Source organism: Cetorhinus maximus, chromosome 1 (genome assembly GCF_964194155.1).
Source record: "Cetorhinus maximus chromosome 1, sCetMax3.hap1.1, whole genome shotgun sequence".
Classification (NCBI taxonomy): Eukaryota; Metazoa; Chordata; class Chondrichthyes; order Lamniformes; family Cetorhinidae; genus Cetorhinus; species Cetorhinus maximus.
In genome coordinates this window covers 117,463,680-117,486,333 of record NC_135879.1, presented here as the reverse complement: position 1 = coordinate 117,486,333, position 22,654 = coordinate 117,463,680, and the positions used below count along the sequence as shown (strand labels likewise).

The following is a 22,654-nucleotide window of genomic DNA, read 5'->3' as shown; positions in this document are numbered from 1 at the left end:
CAGAGGGTGGTGGGAATCTGGAACTCACTGCCTGAAAGGGTGGTAGAGGGAGAAACCCTCATAACGTTTAAGAAGTATTTGGATGTGCACTTGCAATGCCATGGTATACAAGGCTATGTGCCTCATGCTGGAAAATGAGATTAGAATAATTAGGTACTTGTTTGACCAGCGCAGACTTGATGGGCCAAAGGGCCTTTTTCTGTGCTGTAGACCTCTATGACTCTATTTACACCTTCTCTTGATCCACCTTTTATTTCTTTTCTTGAACCATTGCCATCTCCTTTTGTCTTGTACCATCATGCTTTTTGTCATTTAATCTCCCCTGCTTTACACCCCATCACAGACCTTTCCTTTTATTCTTACCCCTTTCCCTGCCTCTGTACTTGTTTCAAACTCATCTTTTTTCTAATTCTGACTAAAAGCCACCAGCTTGAAACATGAACTCAGTTTCTCTCTTCACAGATGCTGCCTGACCTGTTGGGCATTTTCTGTTTTATTTTCAGATTTCCAGCCTCTGCAGTGTTTCATTTTTGCTAATTGAAAACTTAATGCCTGGGTTGTTTATTTTTGGTTAAGCATTCATATGAGTAGAAATGTTGACTTCTTGGATAGTAAACTCTTGATCATGGGATTTGTAATTGACTCTTGCATTAATTTTGAACTTTTGGTAATCGGCTGAGTTGTTTTTTTGCTTATATTTCGTTGAAATTTGCACTAAACGATTTATCTTTAATAGCATTTTTTAAACAAGTTGCAACTTTAAACTAAGACATAGGCCTATATTGGATCATAACATTCTGTTTTTCAATTATTGCTCCAATAAATTTGAAGAATTTTAAAAGGAGTACTTTAATAACTGCGGTTTCTGAATTGGTTTCTTGAAAAAAGTGAAACAGAAAACAAAGATAAAAGCTCTGAAGAAGTCATACGGACTCGAAACGTTAACTCTGTTTCTCTCCCCACAAATGCTGTCAGATCTGCTGAGTTTTTCCAGCATTTTCTGTGTTTGAAACAGAAAACAAAGCCTGCTTTGGTAAATGCAACTGCGGAGCAAACGATATTCTCGTCAGTTTAATATTTTGAATATATAATGATTCACTAGAGAAAGCTTAGTTTGAGGAATTCAGCTGTGATGAGTTCGAAGTGATTTGTTCAAAGTCCTGGGTGACGATAGAGTTAAAATAAACATCCCTTAATCCTGTTTGAGAATTGTATTTACAGCTACGTGGCAGGAGTTGAATGAAAAGTTACTGGTGCAGAACTAATTGTATGTGGACGAAATGGCAGCACTATTTATCGATTCCTTAATCTTGGATACACCCATCCGCATTTTGTACGTATGTATTATTAAAAAATTGTTCTTAAAAGTAAGTGGGAAAAGCCCTTAGTTCATAAATGCTTCGAGAAGGAACACACGATGAAACTACACACACTCTGTAACACACGGCTGCAAAAATCTAGACATTTCAATACCACTTGTCTATTTCAGCCGCTGGGCGCTTTTGCTCCACCAGGATGTGGCTCGATCTTCCTGGGTGCGCCGTAACCGCCGCTCCCTTTGGCGCCGCGGTTCCCGGAAGTATCTGTGGAGGTTCCACGTCTGTCTGACTTTCACAACTCGACCAGGATCAGCAGTGAACACCTGTCGACAATCCACTGTCCGCCTGTTAGCTTCTTCTAGTTTGCTCCCAGCCTGGGATCGCAAGTAAGGAGAGTGGGCATCTGGTTCGCAAAACCCAGATTAGGATTTATCTAGCGATTAGACCCAGTTTCTTAAATCTCTAAATTGATTTGTATTTATTTTAAAGTCTTAAACTGCTAGTTGCATAATTCTACTCATCACGAACAAAACAGCGATGAATTCGGGGACATAAAAAACAAATGGAAAATGCAAAGCGATGGGAAGTGGAGGTGGTGACCAGATTGTTTTTGAAGTCCACCTGCAGGAGGATGAGGAATTCCCATTGGCTGCCATGTCTTGGGTGGTTCGTTATGCTGGTAAGTGATACTGAACAAAGATGTAGGTAAAAAGTTACTGTTTCTTTAAGTTAAGTTGGATTTTGCTTAAATATGACAGTGAAACTCAGCGTTCGTCGTTATTACCCCTCTGAAATTTACAGCAACTTCTGTATCCGCACATGCACAGTTGAACACACATTGCAGTCGGTGATGCTGCTTCTCCATTGGGTTTATTGTTGGAAGTCCCCGCAAACAGCTGATGAGAACGTGGCCTTTTACTCTTATTAGTCAGGCTGTAAAAACCTTTGAATAAGTTACTCCTTTTGAGCAATGCTTGTTGGGAACTCTCACTAATTCTCCCCAATAGCCCCTGGGCAATAGCTGCGTCTGCTGGCTGTCCCCTGGAGGAGTTGCCCCTCTAGGAGTCGTCTTATTCTTTCTTGGGATGTGGTCATCACTGGCAAGGTCAGCATTTGTTGCCCATCACTTAAGGTGATGGTGAGAAGGTGGTGGTGAGCTGCCTTCTTGAATCACTGCAGTCCATCTTGTGCGGGTACCCCCACAGGACTGTTAGGAAGGGAGTTCCAGGATTTTGATTCAGCAACAGTGAAGGAACGGCGATATAGTTCCAAGGCAGGATGATTTGTGGCTCTGCAGGTGGTGGTGGTGCCATATGTTTGCTGCCTTCGTCCTTCTAGATGGTGGAAGTCAAGAGTTTGGAAGTTGCCGTCGCAGGAGCCTTGGTGAGTTGCTTCAGTGCATTTTGTATATAGTACACACTGTTAGCCATTGTGTGTCAGTAATGGATGGAATGAAGGTGGTGGATGGGGTGCCGATCAAATTGGCTGCTTTGTCCTGGATGGTGTCGAATTTGAGTGTTGTTGGATCTGCATTCATCCAGGCAAGCGGAGAACATTCCATTGCAGTGCTGACATCTGCTATGCTTTGTAGATCGTGGTCAGGCTTTGGGATCTGAGGATGCGAGTTACTTGCCTTAGAATTCCCAGTGTCTGACCTGCTCTTGTAGCCACAGTATTTTAAGGCTGGTCCAGTTCATTTTCTGGTCAATGGTAACCACCAGGATGTTGATAGTTGGCGATTCAGTGATGGGAATGCCATTGAACATCCAGGGGTGATGGTTAGATTCTCTCTTGTTAGAGATGTTCATCTCACCAGGAGTTAAAATGATAGAATTTAACAGGACAGAAGGAGGCCATTCAGGTCACTGCACTTGAAGGAGATAGCAAATTAGTTTCACTCCTATGCGCTTTCCCAATATTTTGTTTTTCAAATATTCACCCACTTCCTTCCCTTTTAACAGCTACTTGGGATTTTTATTCCAGTATAGAATCCCCTACTAGAAACTATCACCTAACAACCTTTGTGCAAAAAAAAATCTCATTCTCTCATTCTTTTGGTAAATTTATGAGCCCTGAGTTAGAACTCAACCCAGTAGAAATAATTGTTTTTTTACTGATTTACCTTATTGGAACAACTGTGAGCTCTTCAGTCTGATCTCTTCTTAACCTCCTTTGCAGTAAAAAGAACCCCAGTTTCTTTATCTCTCACAACTTAAAGCCTGATGTTATTCGAATGCGTACAAACCCTCTTCATGGTTTCAACATCCTCCCTAAAACTGTCTGAACAATAGTTGCTATGGCCCAGAAATTACTGGCAAAATGATGACAACTTCATGGCGTTCACCATTATCAGTGCATAAAAAAACAGCAATATTTCATGCATTGTGAATTGGCATAAATTGCTGGCCAATTTATGCTGCTCCACTGATATCCTCTCCAAAATGGGAGCTTGTGGCCAACTTGCACATGAATGTCAATAAATTGCTGGATTAAAGCTGCAAATGTGAATGACATTCACTGTAGACATTTTGGGCTGGTATTTCTTGTTACAAGGATACTGTTAATGACACAATTTACGGCCCTGATATGAAACTCAACCTTGGAGGTTGAGAAAAGGAATAGTTGAAACTGGAGTTTCACCCTTGTGAGTAATAAACTGTTCCTAGAGCCTTTTAAAATTTAGATTAAAAAAACTTACTTTTCCCTTCTCTCTCAATCTAATTTTTATTTTCCTTGCTTTAATTCTCTTTCTGTCTCTAATTTGATTCTAATTTGCCCTTTCTCCCCTCATTCACTTCCTCTGTTTTGTCCTCTATCCTTTAATTTAAGTAGTTAAGTAGGCAATTAAACCCAATGTTCAGGATGTCCTGTTGACATTGCTGCACCATTATTAATTGGTATTTCCAATTAATTTGTGGTGTAAAAATGAAATGACATGACTATTAAGGGAAAAAATCTAATTCATGGCTCTTTCTGCACGATGTGCTGCTCCAGTAATTTTTGGGCAAAACTTGGCCCTGATTTTGTAGTTAGTAGGGAATTGACAACTATTGCCACTGACCATGAAGAAAACTGTCCACAAAGATCCAGTGATCTCTGTGGTGTGGATTTCACCTGTCCAGAACATTGATTTTATTCTGGCACCGGTTATAGGGGATCTCTGGCATCCTGTAACAGTCATCAAGCAGGCTAGGCAGCCAATCACATTGAAGAATTCTTACAGACAGCAAACCAGGAAGTAACAAGCATGTTTATTTGTTTACTTTTTTCAAATTTTACAGAAAGCAATATAAAGATTGGGACATACACATGGGATTAAGGTAGAAGCTGAAATGCCTTGAACATACATTAAAACAAGTATTCCTATTATTTTAAAAATCTGGAATATTTTTATGATAGAATGGAGAAATTTGACATTCCACAAATATAAAATTAGAATTTCAGGACTAGTGAGGTCATTCAGCAGTAAGTATGACTTAGAATGCCATTAAAAAATTAGTTATACCTTATTCAACCAGGTCTAACTTTTGCAAGAGTTTTTACAGTAAGAACAATGGAGTAGAAAATGGAAGTTCATGTCAATTCAGTGATTTCTAATTAGTTTCCATGTGGGGAATCATTGATAGCAACTTCTGGACTTTTACATTTAACTGCAAATATCAGAAGTTGCCATCAGTTTCGCAGAGTAATAACAGTGAATGCTGACAATTATGCTGTCATTACAACTGCAAAATTTGGTCCATCATAATTGCAGCCAAACCAATTGGTATAGGTATAAAGATAGGTGTCTTGTTACCTCTACTTTTATGCTCTTGACTTCTGTTTATGAAACCTAGCATCCCATATGTGTTATCAATTTTCCCCCTCATTTTTTAAAGATTTGTGTTTCTGACTACTTGAACTGTTTAAAGTTTTACCATTTTAAACTTTTTAAAATTTTGCTATTTAGTATAAATGACTTGCCATCATTCTTCACCCAAAATGTATCACCTCACATTAAATCCATCTGACAAATCTATTATTCCAACTATTGTTCTTGAATTTACGAGCGTACGAATTAGGAGCAGGAATAGGCCATTCAGTTGCTCGAGCCTGCTCCGCCATTCAACAAGATCATGGCTGATCTGATTGTGGCCTCAACTCTACCTTCTGCCTACCCCGATAACCTTTGACTCCCTTGTTAGTCAAGAATCTATCTACCTCAGTCTTAAAAATATTCATTGACCCTGCCTTCACTGATCTCTGGGAGAGAGAATTCCAAAGATTCACCACCCACTGAAAGAAAAAATATTCTTCTCATCTCCGTCTTAAATGGGAGACCCCTTATTTTTAAACTCTGTCCCCTTGTTCTAGCCTCCCCTCCAGGGGAAACATCCTTTCAGCATCCATCTTGTCACGTCCTCTCAGGGTCCTATGTGTTTCAATAAGATCACCTCTCAATCTTCTAAACTCCAATAAATACAGTCCCAGCCTGTTCAACTTTTCCTTATAAGATAAACTGCGCCCCCCCCCCCCCCCCCCCCCCCCCCACACCCCCGCACCCCCAATCCCAGGTATCAGTTAGGTTTCTCCTTCGAATTGCTTCTAATGCTTTATATCCTTCCCTTGAAAAGGAGACCAAAACTGTACACAGTTTTCCAGATGTGGTCTCACCAATGCTCTGTACAAATGTAGCAAAACATCCCTACTTTTATATTCCATTCCCCTTGCCGTAAATGACAACATTCCATTTTCCTTCCTAAGCACTTGTTGTACCTGCATACTAACATTTTGTGATTCATGTACCAAGACACATCTTGTCAATTGCCTTCTGGAAATCTAAGTACACCACATCCACAGGTTCCCCTTTATCCATGTCGCTTGTTACTTCCTTAAAGAACTCCATCCGATAAATTAATAAAATATGATTTCCCTTTCACAGAACCATGTTGACTCTGCTTAATTGCATTGAGATTTTCTAAGTGCCCTGCTATAACCTCCTTAATAATCGATTCCAACAATTTCTGTATGACAGATGTTAAGCTAACTGGCCTGTAGTTTCCTGCTTTCTGTCTCCTTCCTTTCTTGAATAGAGGAGTCACATTTGCTGTTTTCAAATCTGATGGGACCTTTCCAGAATCTAGGGAATTTTGGAAAATTAAAACCAATGCATCTATTTCTCAGCAGCCACTTCTTGTAAGACCCTAGGATGAAGTCCATCAGGACCTGGGACTTGTCAGCTTTTAGTTCTAATAACTTACACAGTACCCTTTCCTGGTGATTGTAATTGTTTTCAGTTCCCCCGTCCCTTTCACCACCTGATTCATAATTATTTCTGGGATGATTTTTGTACCCTCTACAGTGAAGACAAATGCAAAATATCTGTTCAATTCATCTGCCATTTCCTTATTTTCCATTATTAATTCCCCATTCCCATCTCCAGAGGACCAACACTTACCTGACTTATTCTTTTCCTTTTTAAATACCTGTAGAAACGTGTACTATCTGTTTTTGTATTTCTAGCTAGCTTTCTCTCTTACCTTAATTTCTCCCTTCTTGTTAATCTTTTAGTCATTCTTTGTTGTTCTTTATATTCTGTCCAATCTTCTGACCTGCCACTCATCTTTTTGGAATTATACACTTTTTCTTTCAATCCGATACTATCTTTAAATTCTTTGGTTAGCTATGGATGGTGTGTCCTTCCCTTAGAGTTTTTCTTACTGAAATGTATCTTTTCTGAGTATTCTAAAACATCTTAACTGTCTGTTATTGTGTCTTTACTGACCTATCCCTTAACCTAATTTGCCAGTTCACTTTAGCCAGCTCTGTCTTCATGCCCTCATAATTGCCCTTATTTAAGCTTAAAACATTAGCCTTAGATCCACTCCTCTCCCCTTAACATTGATTGTGAAATTCAGTCATATCATGAATTTACATTTAGCCCTGTTCACAGTTAAACCACACTCCCCACGTTTGTGTCAGTTTCAAACTTTAATATTGTGCTTCTCATATCCAAGTCCAAATCGTTTTCAAATCTAGCACAAAAGCCCCTGGCGGCATCGCTGTTTGCATTGCTGCATCCCTGAAAACATTCCTGAATCACTACTCTGTTTTCTTCTTCTTCTCTCTGTTAACATTCCATCCACTCTGTTATATTCTTTTTAATACCAGACTCCTTAATTTTATTACAGTTCACTCAGGAAGTCTGAGTTTCTGTGGCAACATGCACTATTATATGCATGTTGTAGTCTGGTGCTATGGGTAGGGATGGTAGAGGTTCCAACATTCTTTCCATCACATGGCTGACCAGGAATTTCTTCTGCTCTTACTGCGTGCCGTTGGAAGGATTTGCCGGTTTGAAAACATCCCTCCAGGCCACTTATCATCCTGACTTGGAAATATATCGCTGTTCCTTCACTGTCACTGGGTTAATATCCTGGAACTCCCTTCCTAATAGCACTGTGGCGAACCTACACCACATGGACTGCAGCAGTTCAAGAAGGCAGCTCACCATATTCTTCTCAAGGGCAACTAGGGATGGGCAATAAATGCTGGCCTAGCCAGAGAAGCCCACATCCCATGAATGAATAGAAAAACTTATTCAATTATTTACATTATTATTTCCTCAAAGAACACTTTTAAATTTGTCACATATGACTTGCCTTTTACAGATCTGTGCTGGCTGTTCTTAAATAACTCATGTCTTTCTAATGATTTCATCCCATAACATAGCTTCTAGAATCTTACCTGCTACTGATGTCAGGTTTGTCTTTTTTTCTATTTTTGAACAGAGCAGTTACATTAACGACCTGTCAGTTTTAGCATATCTAAGGTCTTGAACACACTGCACTGACATGTCAGCGTGGATCATATCAAGGGAGCAGGCGTTGCCCATCTAATTAAGAAGTTAAACATCCTGTTCAGGTGTATGTTAAAAAGATCCTGTGACATTATTCAATTAAGAGGAGTTCAGTTCAGTTTTCTGTTAATTTCTTGTTGCCAAGACTCACGAATGACATTTAGGGCAGGAAGGCAGTGCAGGGAAGAGCTGCAAGGCTGATTCCTAAGATCAAAGTGTTTAATGTTGAGGAAGGACTAGAGAAACTTGGATGGACACCTGAGAAGTGAAGTTTCAGAACTATATAAAATATTAAATGGCACTTAAAAGGTAGATTCAGAAAAATATTAGCAATTACCCCCTGGAGAACTAAGCAACTGAAGACCTATCACCAAAAAGCTGACTTCTCCCTTTTACACTGATGGCTATGAGATGCATGAAAGCAGGCTGAGTCGTTTTCTTTCTCCTCCTTCCTCTGAAGCTACCTAATTTCTGCAATCCAGGAAGCGCAGTGCATGATAGACTGCTCTGGGGTAGAGGTTGCAATTTTGGACAGAATCTGCATGCTTTTTTTCATCCTATTGGGAATTTCTGGATATTTCTATGTGAAAATAGGCCATTTGACCCAACCGGCCAATGTTGGCATTCACCCGTCACATAAGTAAATTATAATTACCCACCCTGTTCCCATATCCTTTCAGCCCTGTTTCCTTCATCTGCCTAACCAATGTACTTTTGAAAGTTGACACATTTCTGCCTCAACCAGCAGCCCTGGAAGTGAATTTCACAGCCTCCTAACTCTGGGCTGGATTTTCATGGAGCCAGGGAGACTCCACTGAGGGTTGTAAATGGCAGCCAGATCCGATTCTGGGATTCCCGACTCCATGCCCGATGTTTCTGAATTTCAAGAGTGTCTTTTAAGGTGCAGGCTGGTTCGGATTGTGAGCCCGTATCCTGCACGCTTGACATGGCTGTCTTCACTGAGGGAATAGGATGTCCTAATCCTCCGCAATTTTCCTGGAGTTGGGCCTGCTTTTCAAAGAGTCGTGGTTCATGGCACCTCAGAGGTGCCGTGAACAATAGTCTGTATGAGGGAACCTTTTCCAAGGTACGTTCAGAATGTCCTCTACACACCCCCCTCCTCTTTCTGCCCCCACCCCCCCCTTCTCCCCGCCCCGATCTAAGGTATGCCCCCCGCCCACCTCCAAAGGCCCCTCATGTCCCTATGCCAAGGCATGCCCCCCCATGCCGGGCTATGGCAATTGCATCCCCATTCACCCACTTTGCACTGTATAGAACCAGTGAACCCAATAGTGACAATAAGATGTGTAAATAAAATCTAATTTAAAAAAAAGTCATTCATTGATAACTTTACAATTTCTTAAATCAAAAGCTACTTTTTACTACAGGCCAATGAAAGCATCAATTATCCAGACCCTTTTAAGTATCAATAGCAGAAACTGCAAGCACTTGAAACCTCTTTATCTTATCTAAATAAACATTATGCAATTGGCAACATATATCAGAGAGCCAGAGCTGTCAATCAAGCAATGTTTTTTTACTGAGTCTCAGGTCTTTTGGTAATCTAATGGAAGTCTGTGATCTCAGCCAAGAATGCATAATGATGCTTGGCTGAGAGCCCAGAGATCGATTTGATTTGATCAGATGGAGGAGATGTTACAATTATTATGAGATCTCGGTTTGCTGGTAGGTTTCTGACAGACTTGGCTTCTCAAACCAGGCAGCACTCTTCTTCCAAAAGAGAGAGAGGGACAGAGAGAGTAGCGTTCATCCTGTTTCCTCTGCTGAAGACTTTCTTGACACCTCCTGTGTCACTTGCAATCTCTCTCTAGTGGCTGGGCAGCTTTGCCTTGAAATAATTCACCCATTGTGTACTTCCAAGAGGTTTTGGGCATGTTCATCTGTAGCAGCCATTGTTTTAATATCCGGTACTTTGCATTTTGAATGCCTCTCCTTTAGACAGCTATGAGCTTTGATGGTATCTGTATTATAGGAAATGTCTGTCTCTTCAAAATTCCCTAAGAGTGATTTATTCATTTCCCACCTTCACCTTGGAATGTGACCTTGCATTTTTAAGCATTTTGCTCTGTACCAGTTCAAATTGCAAAACTTCCAGTCAGTTGAAAAGTTACATTTTCAAAAAAATAAAGGGGCATAGCTTCATAATAAAGATCATTTACAATAGTTATACATCCTTGTCATTGTGCAGATGCTGCTAAGTGCAACAGGTGAATTTTCTGGAAGTGCTGGAAATGGGTGGCTTCAGCAGTATCAGTTGAAGCTGTGGCAAGTCTGCTGCAAGCATAACTGGAGGCTGTGAAGTTCACAAAGAATTTGTAAATTTATTTATGTGTAATTAAGTTCCAGCTTTTCCACAAAAGACTGATTGCTAAACTTCAGATTTTTTTTAGTTACAGAAAAACAACAATGACAGGATTTGCACTGATTTGCTTTAAGATTTTCTTAGTGTTATTTTACTGATGTATCTAATTGGCTGATCAGAAAATACTAAAGGACCATTACAGATGATATATGTGTGAGATACTTAAAGGGTGTCAAGAAGATATAATAATGTCTATAATGTTGTTGGAAATTATTTTAAAATAAGAGTTTAGTGGTGTCTGTGTTGGGGGGGGAGACAATGGCGTAGTGATATTGTCACTGGACTAGTAACCCGGAGACCCAGGGTAATGTTCTGGGAACCCGGCTTTGAATCCCGCTGCACGCCACGGCAGATGGTGGAATTTGAATTCAATTTTAAAAATCTAGAATTAAAAGTCTAATGATGACCCTGGAACCGTTGTCAATTGTTGTAAATAGCCCATCTAGTTCACTAATGTCCTGATCCGGAGGTCCCCAGCATCACAGATGCCAGTCTTCAGCCAATTTGATTCGCTCCACGTGTGAAGGCACTTGATATGGCAAAGACTATGGACCCAGACAATATTCCGGCAATAGTGCTGAAGACTTATGCTGCAGAACCTGCCACGCCCCTAGCTAACCTGTTCCAGTACAGCTACAACACTGGCATCTACCCACCTATGGGGAAAATTGCCCAGATATGTCCTGTACTCAAAAAGCAGGACAAAATCCAACTCAGCCAATTACCACCCCATCAGTCTACTCTCAATCATCAGTAAAGTAATGGAAGGGGTCATTAACAGTGCTATCAAGCGGTACTTGCTTAGCAATAACATGCTCACTAACGCCCAGTTTGGGTTCCACCAGGGCCACTCAGCTCCTAACCTCATTTACAACCTTGGTTCAAACCAAGAGCTGAACTCGCGAGGTGAGGTGAGCATGACTGCCCTTGACATCAAGGCAGCACTTGACCGAATTGGCACAGAATCGTAGCAAAACTGGAGCCAACGGAAATCTGGGGGAAACTCTCAGCTGGTTGGAGTCATACCTAGCACAAAGGTCAGTCATCTCAGCTCCAGAACATCACTGCAGGAGTTCCTCAGGGTAGTGTCCTTGGCCCAACCATCTTCAGCTGCTTCATCAATGACCTTTCTTCCATAATAAAGTCAGAAGTGGGGATGTTCGCTGATGTTCAGCACCATTTGCGACTCCTCAGATACTGAAGCAGTCCATGTCCAAATGCAGCAAGACCTGGACAATATCCAGGCTTGGGCTGACCAGTGGCAAGTAACATTCGCGTTACACAAGTGTCAGGCAATGACCCTCTCCAACAAAAGAGAATCCAACCATTGACCTTTGATGTTCAATGGCATTACCATCGCTGAATCCCCCACTATCAACATCTTGGGGTTACCATTGACCAGAAACTGAACTGGACTAGTCATATAAATGCTGTGGCTACAAGAGCAGGTCAGAGGCTAGGAATCGTGCAATGAGTAACTTGTCTCCTGACTCCCCAAAGCCTGTCCAGCATCTACAAAGCACAGGCCTGGAGTGTGATGGAATACTCCCCACTTGCCTGGATGAGTGCAGCTCCCACAACACTCAAGAGGCTTGACACTATCCAGGACAAAGCAGCCTTCTTGGTTGGCACCACATCCACAAACATTCACTCCCTCCACCACTGATGCACAGTAGCAGCAGTGTGTACCACTTACAAGATGCACTGCAGGAATTCACCAAGGCTTCTTTGACAGCACCTTCCAAACCCATGACCACTACCATCTAGAAGGACAAAGGCAGCAGATAGATGGGAACACCACCACCTGGAAGTTCCCCTCCAAGTCACTCACCATCTTGACTTGGAAATATATTGACACTCCTTCACTGTCACTGGATCAAAATCCTGGAACTCCCTCCCTAACAGCACTGTGGGTGTACCTACACCACATGGACTGCAGTGGTTCAAGAAGGCAGCTCAGCACCACCTTCTCGTGGGCAAATGGGGATGCGCAATAAATGCTGGCCCAGCCAGCGAAGCCCATATCCCATGAATGAATTTTTAAAAATGTGTGCGTGTGTGTGTTTGTCTTAATTGCATTAAAGCCAGCTGGCCTTGTGGCTTTGATGTGTAGAAGAGAAGTAGGTTTGAATTGTTAATTAGATAAACATGGGGAAAGTTTGCAGTTTTTCTTTAAACAAACTAGTGTAGCTAGGATTCAAAGAGAAGAGGTGAAATTACACCTAACCAGGTGAAGCTCAGAAACAGTGTATTTGTTTATTTTTCCCAAGGATTACTAATGAAGTGGGTATTATGAAAAGGCCTTATTATTAGAAGAGGTAAAGTTCAAAAGACACAGTGAGATAATGAAAATTTGCATTCAAAGAAGCTGTTGGTAAAAATGAGAGGGATTCTAAGATCTGAAGCCTCCAGCCCATAAGCCTCAAGCTGCTGTCTGCAAGGACGCAGAGCTGAAAGAAACTCATTTTGAATGTGACTGTCCAGAGACAGTCTGTTTAAATCTGTGTTTTACTGTTGCTTTAACGGAGGTGTAACTAGGAGTCAGATTAATTAGGGGATCTTTGTAGTTGTTATAGTACTAATTTTATAGACATATGTATGTGCTTACAATCTTTCTTGTATTAATAAATATGTAATGTAGTTTTATAAAAACCTCTGGAGACTCTGAGGTCTTATCACTACTGAATTCAAAGCCTGCATCTCGAAACATTCGAATTGCAAAATGGGTTATGACAGTTGTTTCAAGTTTCCCTCTGGGATTTGTACAGCTCGGCATTTACCATCGGCTGCGTCATTATAAGGCCCTAAAATACTAATATTTTAATGTAAGAATGCAAAATGATATTCATGTTGTTCAGATGCTGAATTTAATAAAAAATTTGTATTTTGAATTTTTTTCCAGATGCCAGCACCTTTACTCAGTACGAATACAACACAAACTACCTCTGTTTTGCAATCTCCAACAGACAGACAGCATAAAGATTTCATTCGGTTTATTAATGCAACTGACATGGTAGTAGCTAACTACAAATTTTCCATTGAATATTTATGTTCTGAACCCAGTATTGTTGGTGTTGAGGTGATAGTTTCAACCGACGTTAAAATCGGAATTACTGTTTACAAGAAAAGATGGAAATGTGAAAAACGTCTTCATACCTTGAGAAATCGGACTCTGTGGGTGAGATTTCCAAGCATCATGTTATACGCAGTTGATTATTTGATCCAACGTTCTATTGTCGTAAATAGTGTAATATTAAGAGCTTGGATTATAAATACTGATTTTGAAGCTCACGAGAGTCGTAATGCGGCTGTTTATGAACAAGCTACGACTAGAACCTACAAATTACTGCGGACATTAAACCCTTTTGAACGGCCTCACAAAGATCATAAAGAATGCCTTCAGTGGGACAGAGAGAAGATAAAGTCAATAAAAGAAAAGCAAATACCCCAGTGCCTGGTTGAAAATGGTACATGCCTTTTATTTCACTTACTTAACTGAAGTAGAAATTGCAACATAGGAGACCATTTGTCCCATTGTGCTTGTGCTGCAGTTGGCTCTACATAAAAATTGGCTGCTCTAGTCTCACTTCTTTGGGTGATTTTTCTCCCACACCCCTTTATTTCTTTTCCTCAAGTGCTTTATTAAATTCTCTCAAATGTAGAGAATACACTCAGCCTCAATAACTTTTTGTGGTAATACAGTTTTATGAACAATTATAGAAATTGAATTATTTCCAAGTAGTCCCATTGAATCAAACTTATTTTTAAAAAATTGCAAAATCATTAATGCAGCAGATGTGTTTAATACCTCAGATGTGCTAACATATTATTGAGTTCACACCTTTGCTGGTTCATCTATCTAATTTAGCCTTCTCTGTTTTTCATTATCCCAATAAGAAAATTTATGTATGAAATAAGCATTGAAAAATTTTCATTTTATTGCATACATCAGGGGAGATTTTTGACTTTGCTTCCCAGGCGGTAATCTAATGGAACTGATCATCTACTATTATGGAAACTGCCTGATTTTCATTCTGCCTGAATATTGTCCAGCTGACAAAGATAAAAATCCACTTTGCTCTTAAAATAATTACAAAGTCAGAAAATGTCTTATGGGATGAATCCTTGTTATTATGGTAACACTTTTGTACTACTTAAAAAATGCTTAGGCCTCATTCCATTCAAAATATTCCAAACTTTCAAATTGAGTTTGAGGAACAGAGGGAGACTTCAACTTATTGCTGAAAGTTTCAAACTTATTTCTCCTGTTTTAAACACTTGTTCAATGTGGTAGATTGCTAATTGTCATGGACGTTATGCACAGTAAGTATTTTCTGGATTAGGTGAATGAAAGATATGATGCCTCTCCCTTCAGATAATACAATATCAGATTCAATCCTTTTGGTGTTACAAGTTTGTGTTTACATAGAAACAGTTTTCCTGGATTTGCCTGCATACATGTCACTGGAGTCCAAATGTAATTCACTGTGCAAAATACTAAGACCTTTTGTTGCCATGATGTGATGCTCTACCAATGTTAGCATGCCTTTCTCTCTCGATTGTACTCTCAGTGGTACTGAAAGAAAATCTTGTCTCATACAATCTGGAAACTTCTTTTTCATCCTTTCACAGATTTACATCAATTGGAGGTTGTTCATGACATTCTTCAAAATTAAATGTGGTAGTGTTCTGTCCTTTGCACTCATTTTGAATTAATCAATGTTAAATTCAGACCAGAATTTACAGGTTAGACTAAAACATTGTTTACAATTAAATAGAATTATGAAGAACAAAAGCTTAACCAACATGAGTACTAATATGAAACATAAGTACAATAGGAAAAATGTATAAATAGTTGCTTGGTAGCACAGAACTTGAATATTGATGGAAAAAGAGACATGCTATCGAAGCTTTTCATCTTGCATTTATCAGGACGGTATTACAAGAATACCATATCTTGAAGGGAATAACACCTTATACTGCATGAGAAGAGGGTACTGATTGGTTGGCAAATGGACTTTGATTGGTAGAGGTGTTGCCATGGAGAATGCAGCAGGAAACAGTTAACTGCCAAGCTTTTGTTTAAATTCAAACCAGGCTATTTGACTCTGGTCAAGGTATTGCCATGGGGAATGAACCAGGGTATGGCTGCACACCACACCCCACTCCCCCCCAAGCTTTAGTTTAGTTGAAAAAGGCACAATGTTCTTTCTGTTTGCAAAGAACAGGGCCCTGTGTGTGAATATATGTAACTTCTAGCAAGCGTAAGTGAGCCACCCTGCGAGTCCAACTAATAATCTTAAATTGATTGATAGTATAATCTAGTAAGTGTTGCCCAATTGCGGAATCACAACTAATGTTGGACACTGTTATGAGTTTTGCAAGCATGGGTGGTTGAGTATGGTTAGTACTTTAACTGTTGCGAACAGAAGAAACATAACAAATAGGAACAGGAGTAGGCCATTCGACCCCTCGAGCCTGCTCTGCCATTCAATAAGATCATGGCTGATCTACTTGTATTTCAAATTCCATATTCCCATCTACCCCCAATAACCTTTGATACCCTTGCCTAAAAATAATCTATCTACCTCTGCCTTAAAAATATTCAATGACCCCGCCTCCACTGCCTACTGAGGCAGAGTGTTCCAAAGTTGCACAACACGCTGAGAGAAAAAAATTCTCCTCATCTCTGTCCTAGGCGACTCCTAATTTTAAAACAGTGCCCCTTAGTTCTAGACTCATCCACAAGAGGAAACATCCTTTCCACGTCCATCGTCAAGACAATTCAGGATCTTGTATACTTCGATCAAATCACCCCCGCTCTTCTAAACTCCTGTGGAAACAAGCCCAGTCTGTCTAACCTTTCCTCATAAGTCAATTGGCTCATTCCAGGTATCAATCTGGTAAACCACCTCCAACACATTTACATCCTTTCTTAAATAAGAAGACCAAAACTGCACACAGTATTTGAGGTGCAGTTTCACCAATGTCCCGTATAACTGAAGCATAACATCCTTACTTCTATGTTCAAACCCTCTCATAATAAAGGACAGCATTCCATTAGCCCTCGTAATTGCTTGCTCTACCTGCATACTAACTTCTTGTGACTCATTTACTAGAACACCTAGATCCCTCTGCATCTCGGAATTATGCAGCTGTACTCCATTTAAATAATACTCTGTTTTTTTATTCTTCCTGCCAAAGCACTTTACATTTTCCCACATTAAACTCCATCTGCCAGATCTTTGCCCACTCACTCACCCTATCTATATCCGTCTGCAACCTCCTTATGTCCTCTTCACTATATACTTTTCTACCTATCTTTGTGTCATCTGCAAATTTAGCTATCATGCCATCGCTTCCCTCATCTAAGTCATTGATGTAAATTTTAAAAAGTTGAGGCCCCTACACAGACCTCTGTGGAATTCCACTTGTCACATCCTACCAATCTGAAAAAGACCCATTTATGCATACTCTGTTTTGTGCCAGCCAGCCAATCTTCTATCCATGCTAATATGTTACCCCCTACACCATGAGCTTTTATTTTCTGTAGTAACCTTTGAGGTGACACCTTCGATGTACCTCTCCACTGGATTGCCATGTGCATTCAAGCTTTGCCTTCCATGCACACTCTCTCTCAGGTACTCGGCCATGCCAACAGAACACCACTGGCCGACATGCCCATAGTAAGGAGCCACCAATCTTGGCTGTCTCCTCAAATCTTCTGTCTTCTCGCAAGCCTATTTTGCTTTAAGCCTGCATCCTGCAGCTTTCTTCCTTTGATATGACGTCTTATGAAAATCCAAGTACAGTCCGTCTACAGGCTCCCCTTTATCCAAGCGCATGTTATTCCTTCAAAAAACTCCAATAAGTTGGTTAAACATGATTTCCCTTTCACAAAACCTCGCTGATTCTTCCCGATTACCTTGAGCTTTTCTAAGTGCCCAGCTATAACCCCCTTAATGATCAATTCTAACAACTTCCCTATGACAGACATCAAGCTAACTGGCCTATAGTTTCCTGCTTTCTGCCTCACTCCCCTCTTGAATACAGGGGTTATATTTGCTACTTTCCAGTCTATGGAATCTTTCCAGAACTTAGCAAATTTTGGAAAATTAACACTAGTGCATCTATACCTCATTAGCCATCTTTATTAAGACCTTAGGATGAAGTCCATCAGGACCCGGAGACTTGTCAGCCCACAGCTCCATCAGTTTGCTCAGTACTGCTTCCCTAGTGATTGCAATTTCACGAAGTTCCTCTCTCATTTTCACCTCTTGATTTACAGCTATTACTGGAATGTGTTTTGTATCCTCTATAGTAAACAGCAGAAGGGACGTGGTATTTCATACAATCCACCAATTATTAGGACGCATGGCCTACATACCTGGCATCACACCGGCACTGAAATTCATGTACCACATTAGCCATTTGTGTGGTAAGCAGAATGTCTTTTGATGGTAGCACCCTGTTTGTGTTGCTACAGCATAGTAGCAGCCTGAAACGGCTAGCTTTCACCTGTTGCTCAAACCTTTGAGATACCTTACCCTTCCAAGATAATCTGAGGTAGACTGGCACTTTTTACGAATGAAAATGGTGGCCTTTGGCTGATTCATGAGTTTGCGCAATATGCAGCGAGCAACGTTCTGACCAGGGTTCCCATTATCCTGCAGGATGCTTTGATGCACCCTATTTTGACATCAAGCTTGCACAGGCTATTAACTCATATAATGAGTCAATTATCCTTAATGTTATGATCCCAGCTGATGTTACTACTGGACAAGTCAGATCCCAGAGTGGAACCTGGCTTGATATGTCCTAACTTTTATTTTTTGTTTAGAAACATAGAGTGGCTACTGGACAGTGGCACAAGAGTCAGCTATGACCTTTTAAAAAAAGAATAAAACATTTATTTAACAAGAAACGACGAACTATATTACAATATTCCTTCACTCACAACTGTACCTTTACATATATATAGATTTGTAAGGATAACGCAAGTTACAAAAGCTATCTTACACTCTTATGTTCACGTGAAGTACCCAGTTCATGTAAACCAATAGATGACCTGTGGTCAGGCACACCACACTCTGAAACCAAGTGACAGATGCTACTCCAAACAGATGTTATGGATCCCTCATCAACTACCCCAGACGCTTGTTATACCCTGAGCCAGCCGATCTCACTGTACTCCGTCTTTCACACGAGGGTTTCCAATCTTGAAGAACCCACTTTGGAATCTTCCCACAAACAACACTTTCTCTCGGACGCCTTCCACAAGGGTCCACCTCCAGGGTTTTGATCTCTCCTTTAGATGTTCCTCTCTGCTGGATTGCCACATGCATTCAAGCTTCGCCTTCCACGCACATTCTCTCTCAGGTACTCAGCCATGCCAACAGAACACCATTGGCCGACATGCCCATAGTAAGGAGTCACCAATTTTGGCTGTTTCCTCAAATCTTCTGGCTTCTCACACGTCTATTTTGCTTTACGTCTGCATCCTGCAGCTTTCTCCCTTTAATCTGGGAGCCTTCCTCTGCTTCTCACTCTTGCCTTCACTTAATAGGACCTTTTCCAGATTCCTGATCTTCCTTTGACTTGCAGGTCTTCTTGGAACTCCTTGTTTTCTGCGACCTTCTGTTCTTATGGGAAATCTGCTTCCTGCAGTTCCCTCTCCTGTCCAGCTCCTGGTTCCAGCTGAACTAAAAAACTGCTGTTCTCTTTCTCCCTGTGCCTGTGAGCTCCCATTGCTAAGCAACAGCACAGTTTTTTTCTATTTTGTGTTTGTTTTAACTCCCCTTCAAGAGTTGTAAAACTTGATTAAAATGTAGACACCTTTTAAAATGAAACCAAAACTCAAGTTTCCCCCTTCTTAACACACAAATACAGAAACATAAAGTGAACTTAAACTTAAGTATATACACACACACAAATACACATATACTTAAACTATCTCTTTCTAACAATAAGAAATATATTTGATATAAACAGGAAGCTTTTTTTAGCTTTTGGAGAAACAGAGCCTTGACTCATGGGAAAGTTATATTATCAATCTAATGTCTCCCTGAAGAAATAAATTAAAGGAATGTGATTTCATAGCAGATGCTAAAAAATTCCAGTAGTTTTCGGTGCCCCATATTTAACCACTCCATTGGTTTGAAGTTGAGTTGTCAGAGAATTTAAGGCACAATCATTACAATCGCATTCATATGCAAGCAGAAAATGCTTCATTTCATTCTACAGGAATGAACATCTTGGTTTGTGAAGATTCACTCAGTACACTCGTGTCTAGGCATTCACAACGGATAGACTGAAACCTCACTTAGCTCATAAGAGAATCATTATAATTCATACTGAAGTAGTTATTATTCAATTAAGTTATCTGATCTATTATTAGCAGGAGGTTGGAGACAAGGGCAGAAGGGTGGCTTTCAGCGCCACACCCCCACCCCAGCCCACGCACATACTTCCCCGTTTTAGTGTCTTTGAACAAGGACACTCTCCCCCTGCCCCCCAGGATCCCATCGAAATTGGTTTTTAGAATTCGCGTATGGCACCTCCCTCGCCTGCTGCTGGTTGAATACCAGAAACAATGGGATGAGCCCTTTTTAAATGGACATTAATTGCCCATTGAAGGGTCACAACTCATGTCTGGGTGGGAAGGCTATCCATAAGTCTTCCCGCCCTGGACTTAACTGGGCGGAGGCAGGAAGGTGGTGGGATCCCCACAATAGTATAAGTGTCTGGCACATATAGGGTTGATGTGGGACTGAGTGTAGTACTGCTTATACAGTGATGTAAGGGAACACATGACCCACACCTAGGGGTCAGTCTAGTGTTGGTCAGAGCCGTGTGCACAAGCAAGCGTGGAAACGCTCCTAGCTTGAATCCTTTACTGTAGATGTGTACATAGTTCTTATCATTAATTATGTACAGTTAACCTAGTTAAGACTATGAAGACTTCATTAAAACCTACTGATCGGTATCCAATACTCTACAATATGGGGGCAGCTCTTGGGAAAAACCGAGGACCTCAGAAGCTGGAGCAGAAACTCAAAGCTGGAAAATTAAAGGAGCGGCATTCTGACCTGACTGAAAGCACCTGAAGTGAGGACACAGAAGAAGATCGTCTGAGAGAAGCTCGATAGCAGAATTGGAAGCAGAGGGCAAAAGGAAAAAACTCCACAGTGCAGCTTAGATCTCCAAAGACCATGTGGAAGTCCAGTTTGAATACCCACGGATTGCAGAATCAAAGAACCGAGCAGAGGTGAGCTATAAAATTAAGTTCTTGGCCAGAAATACTTCAACAATGTTTTCAGTCTTTTAAAAGTCAAGCAACCTGTTTCTGAAAGCAGTGGCCAGCTGGATTCCTGAGTCAGCGCCTGAACACATGGTGTCCGAACTCGGTTCCAAAATGAAAAAAAACAGTTAATTTGGAAGAATTGTAACAAAAGAATCAGCTTTAAAGACCAAGATTTGACGCTTTCACCACCCTAAAGCATAACATTGAAACAGAGAAATCTGCTGCTCGTCAATCCAAGCAGCCAGCACCATACAGCGAGAGCCCGCCAAAACCGGCAAGTGCATGTAAACCTTTTGTTTTCAAACAAATGGCAGCGCCATCTCGAATTTCAGCACCTTCATAAAGCTGAAACTACACTTTAAATGTTTTTTAACCATGGATCAGAAATCCACTCTTCCAGATCAATTTGAACTTATCCAAGGCACAGATCAATCACATAATTGGGGACTTGGGGGGGATGTGCTTCCTTTGACACATGATTACTTCAGTTCTGGATAAAAAGAGATCAATAAGCTAATGCGCTGCTTTACTTGGTAGGCCCGATAGTGGACAACATTATTGTTAAACAAGGAATCAATGAATCATCTGCTAAACTTGAAGAAGTACTAAAGTCATTCAATGTTTATTTTAACCTAAGAAATAACAAAATCCTCAAAAGGGCTAAATTTAGTCTGCGTGTCCAGCGGCCTTGAGAACCTGTCGATTCATTCATTATTGATCTGTACAGGGTGGCTTTTTTTTTAACATCCATTCACAGGATGTTGGCTTCTCTGGCTGAGCCAGCATTTATTGCCCATCCCTAGTTGCCCTTGAGAAGGTGGTGGTGAGCTGCCTTCTTGAACCGCTGCAGTCCATGTGGTGTAGATACACCCATAGCACTGTAGGAAGGGAGTTCCACGATTTTGACCCAGCGACAGTGAAGGAACAGCAATATATTTCCAAACCAGGATGGTGACTGACTTGGAGGGGAACTTCCGGGTGGTGATCTATTTTCTGCCCTTGTCCTTCTAGATGGTAGTGATCGTGGGTTTGGAAAGTGCTGTCGAAGGAGCCTTGGTGAATTCCTGCAGTACGTCTTGTAGATGGTACACACTGCTGCTACTGTACGTCGGTGGTGGAGGGAGTGAATGTTTGTGGATCTGGTGCCAAACAAGTGGGCTGCTTTGTTCTGGACGGTGTCAAGCTTTTTGAGCGTTATGGGAGCTGCACTCATCCAGGCAAGTGGGGAGTATTCCATCACGTTCCTGACTCGTGCCTTGTAGATGGTGGATGGGCTTTGGAGAGTCAAGAGGTGAGTTACTCGTGGCAGGATTCCTAGCTTCTGACCTGCTCTTGTAGCCACAGTATTTATATGGCTAGTCCAGTTCAGTTTTGGGTCAATGGCAACCTCCAGGATGGGGGATTCAGTGATGGTAATGCCATTGAGCGTCATGGGGCAATGGTTTGATTCTTTCTTGCTGGAGATGGTCATTGCCTGACACTTGTGTGGCGCAAATGTTACATGGCACTGGTTAGCCCAAGCCTGGATATTTTCCAAGTCTTGCTGCATTTGGACATGGACTGCTTCAGTATCTGAGGAGTTGCGAATGGTGCTGAACATTGTGCAATCATCAGCAAACATCCCCACTTCTGACCTTATGATGGAAGGAAGGTCATTGATGAAGCAACTGAAGATGGTTGGGCCTAGGACACTATACTGAGGAACTCCTGCAGTGATGTCCTGGGGCTGAAATGATTGACTTCCAACAACCACAACCACAACCACCTTCCTTTGTGCTAGATATGACTCCAACCAATGGAGAGTTTTCCCC

At 41.0% G+C, this 22,654-nt stretch overlaps 1 protein-coding gene across 2 annotated transcripts in view; it reads left to right on the top strand.

The window, feature by feature from the left end:
- Nucleotides 1–701: 701 nt before the first annotated feature.
- The window catches only part of LOC144682988 (protein sel-1 homolog 3-like), a 102,561-nt gene continuing 80,608 nt past the window's right edge, over nt 702–22,654 (top strand). Inside the window, exons 1-3 of one of the 2 annotated variants that reach the window (XM_078545935.1) lie at nt 1,022–1,333; nt 1,490–1,998; nt 13,443–14,007. In XM_078545935.1, coding sequence (XP_078402061.1) covers nt 1,882–1,998; nt 13,443–14,007 — 682 coding nt within the window. In that variant the 5' untranslated portion in view covers nt 1,022–1,333; nt 1,490–1,881. Of the gene's footprint in view, nt 1,999–13,442; nt 14,008–22,654 lie in introns of both variants that reach the window. The other variant, XM_078545927.1, reaches the window with a different exon arrangement.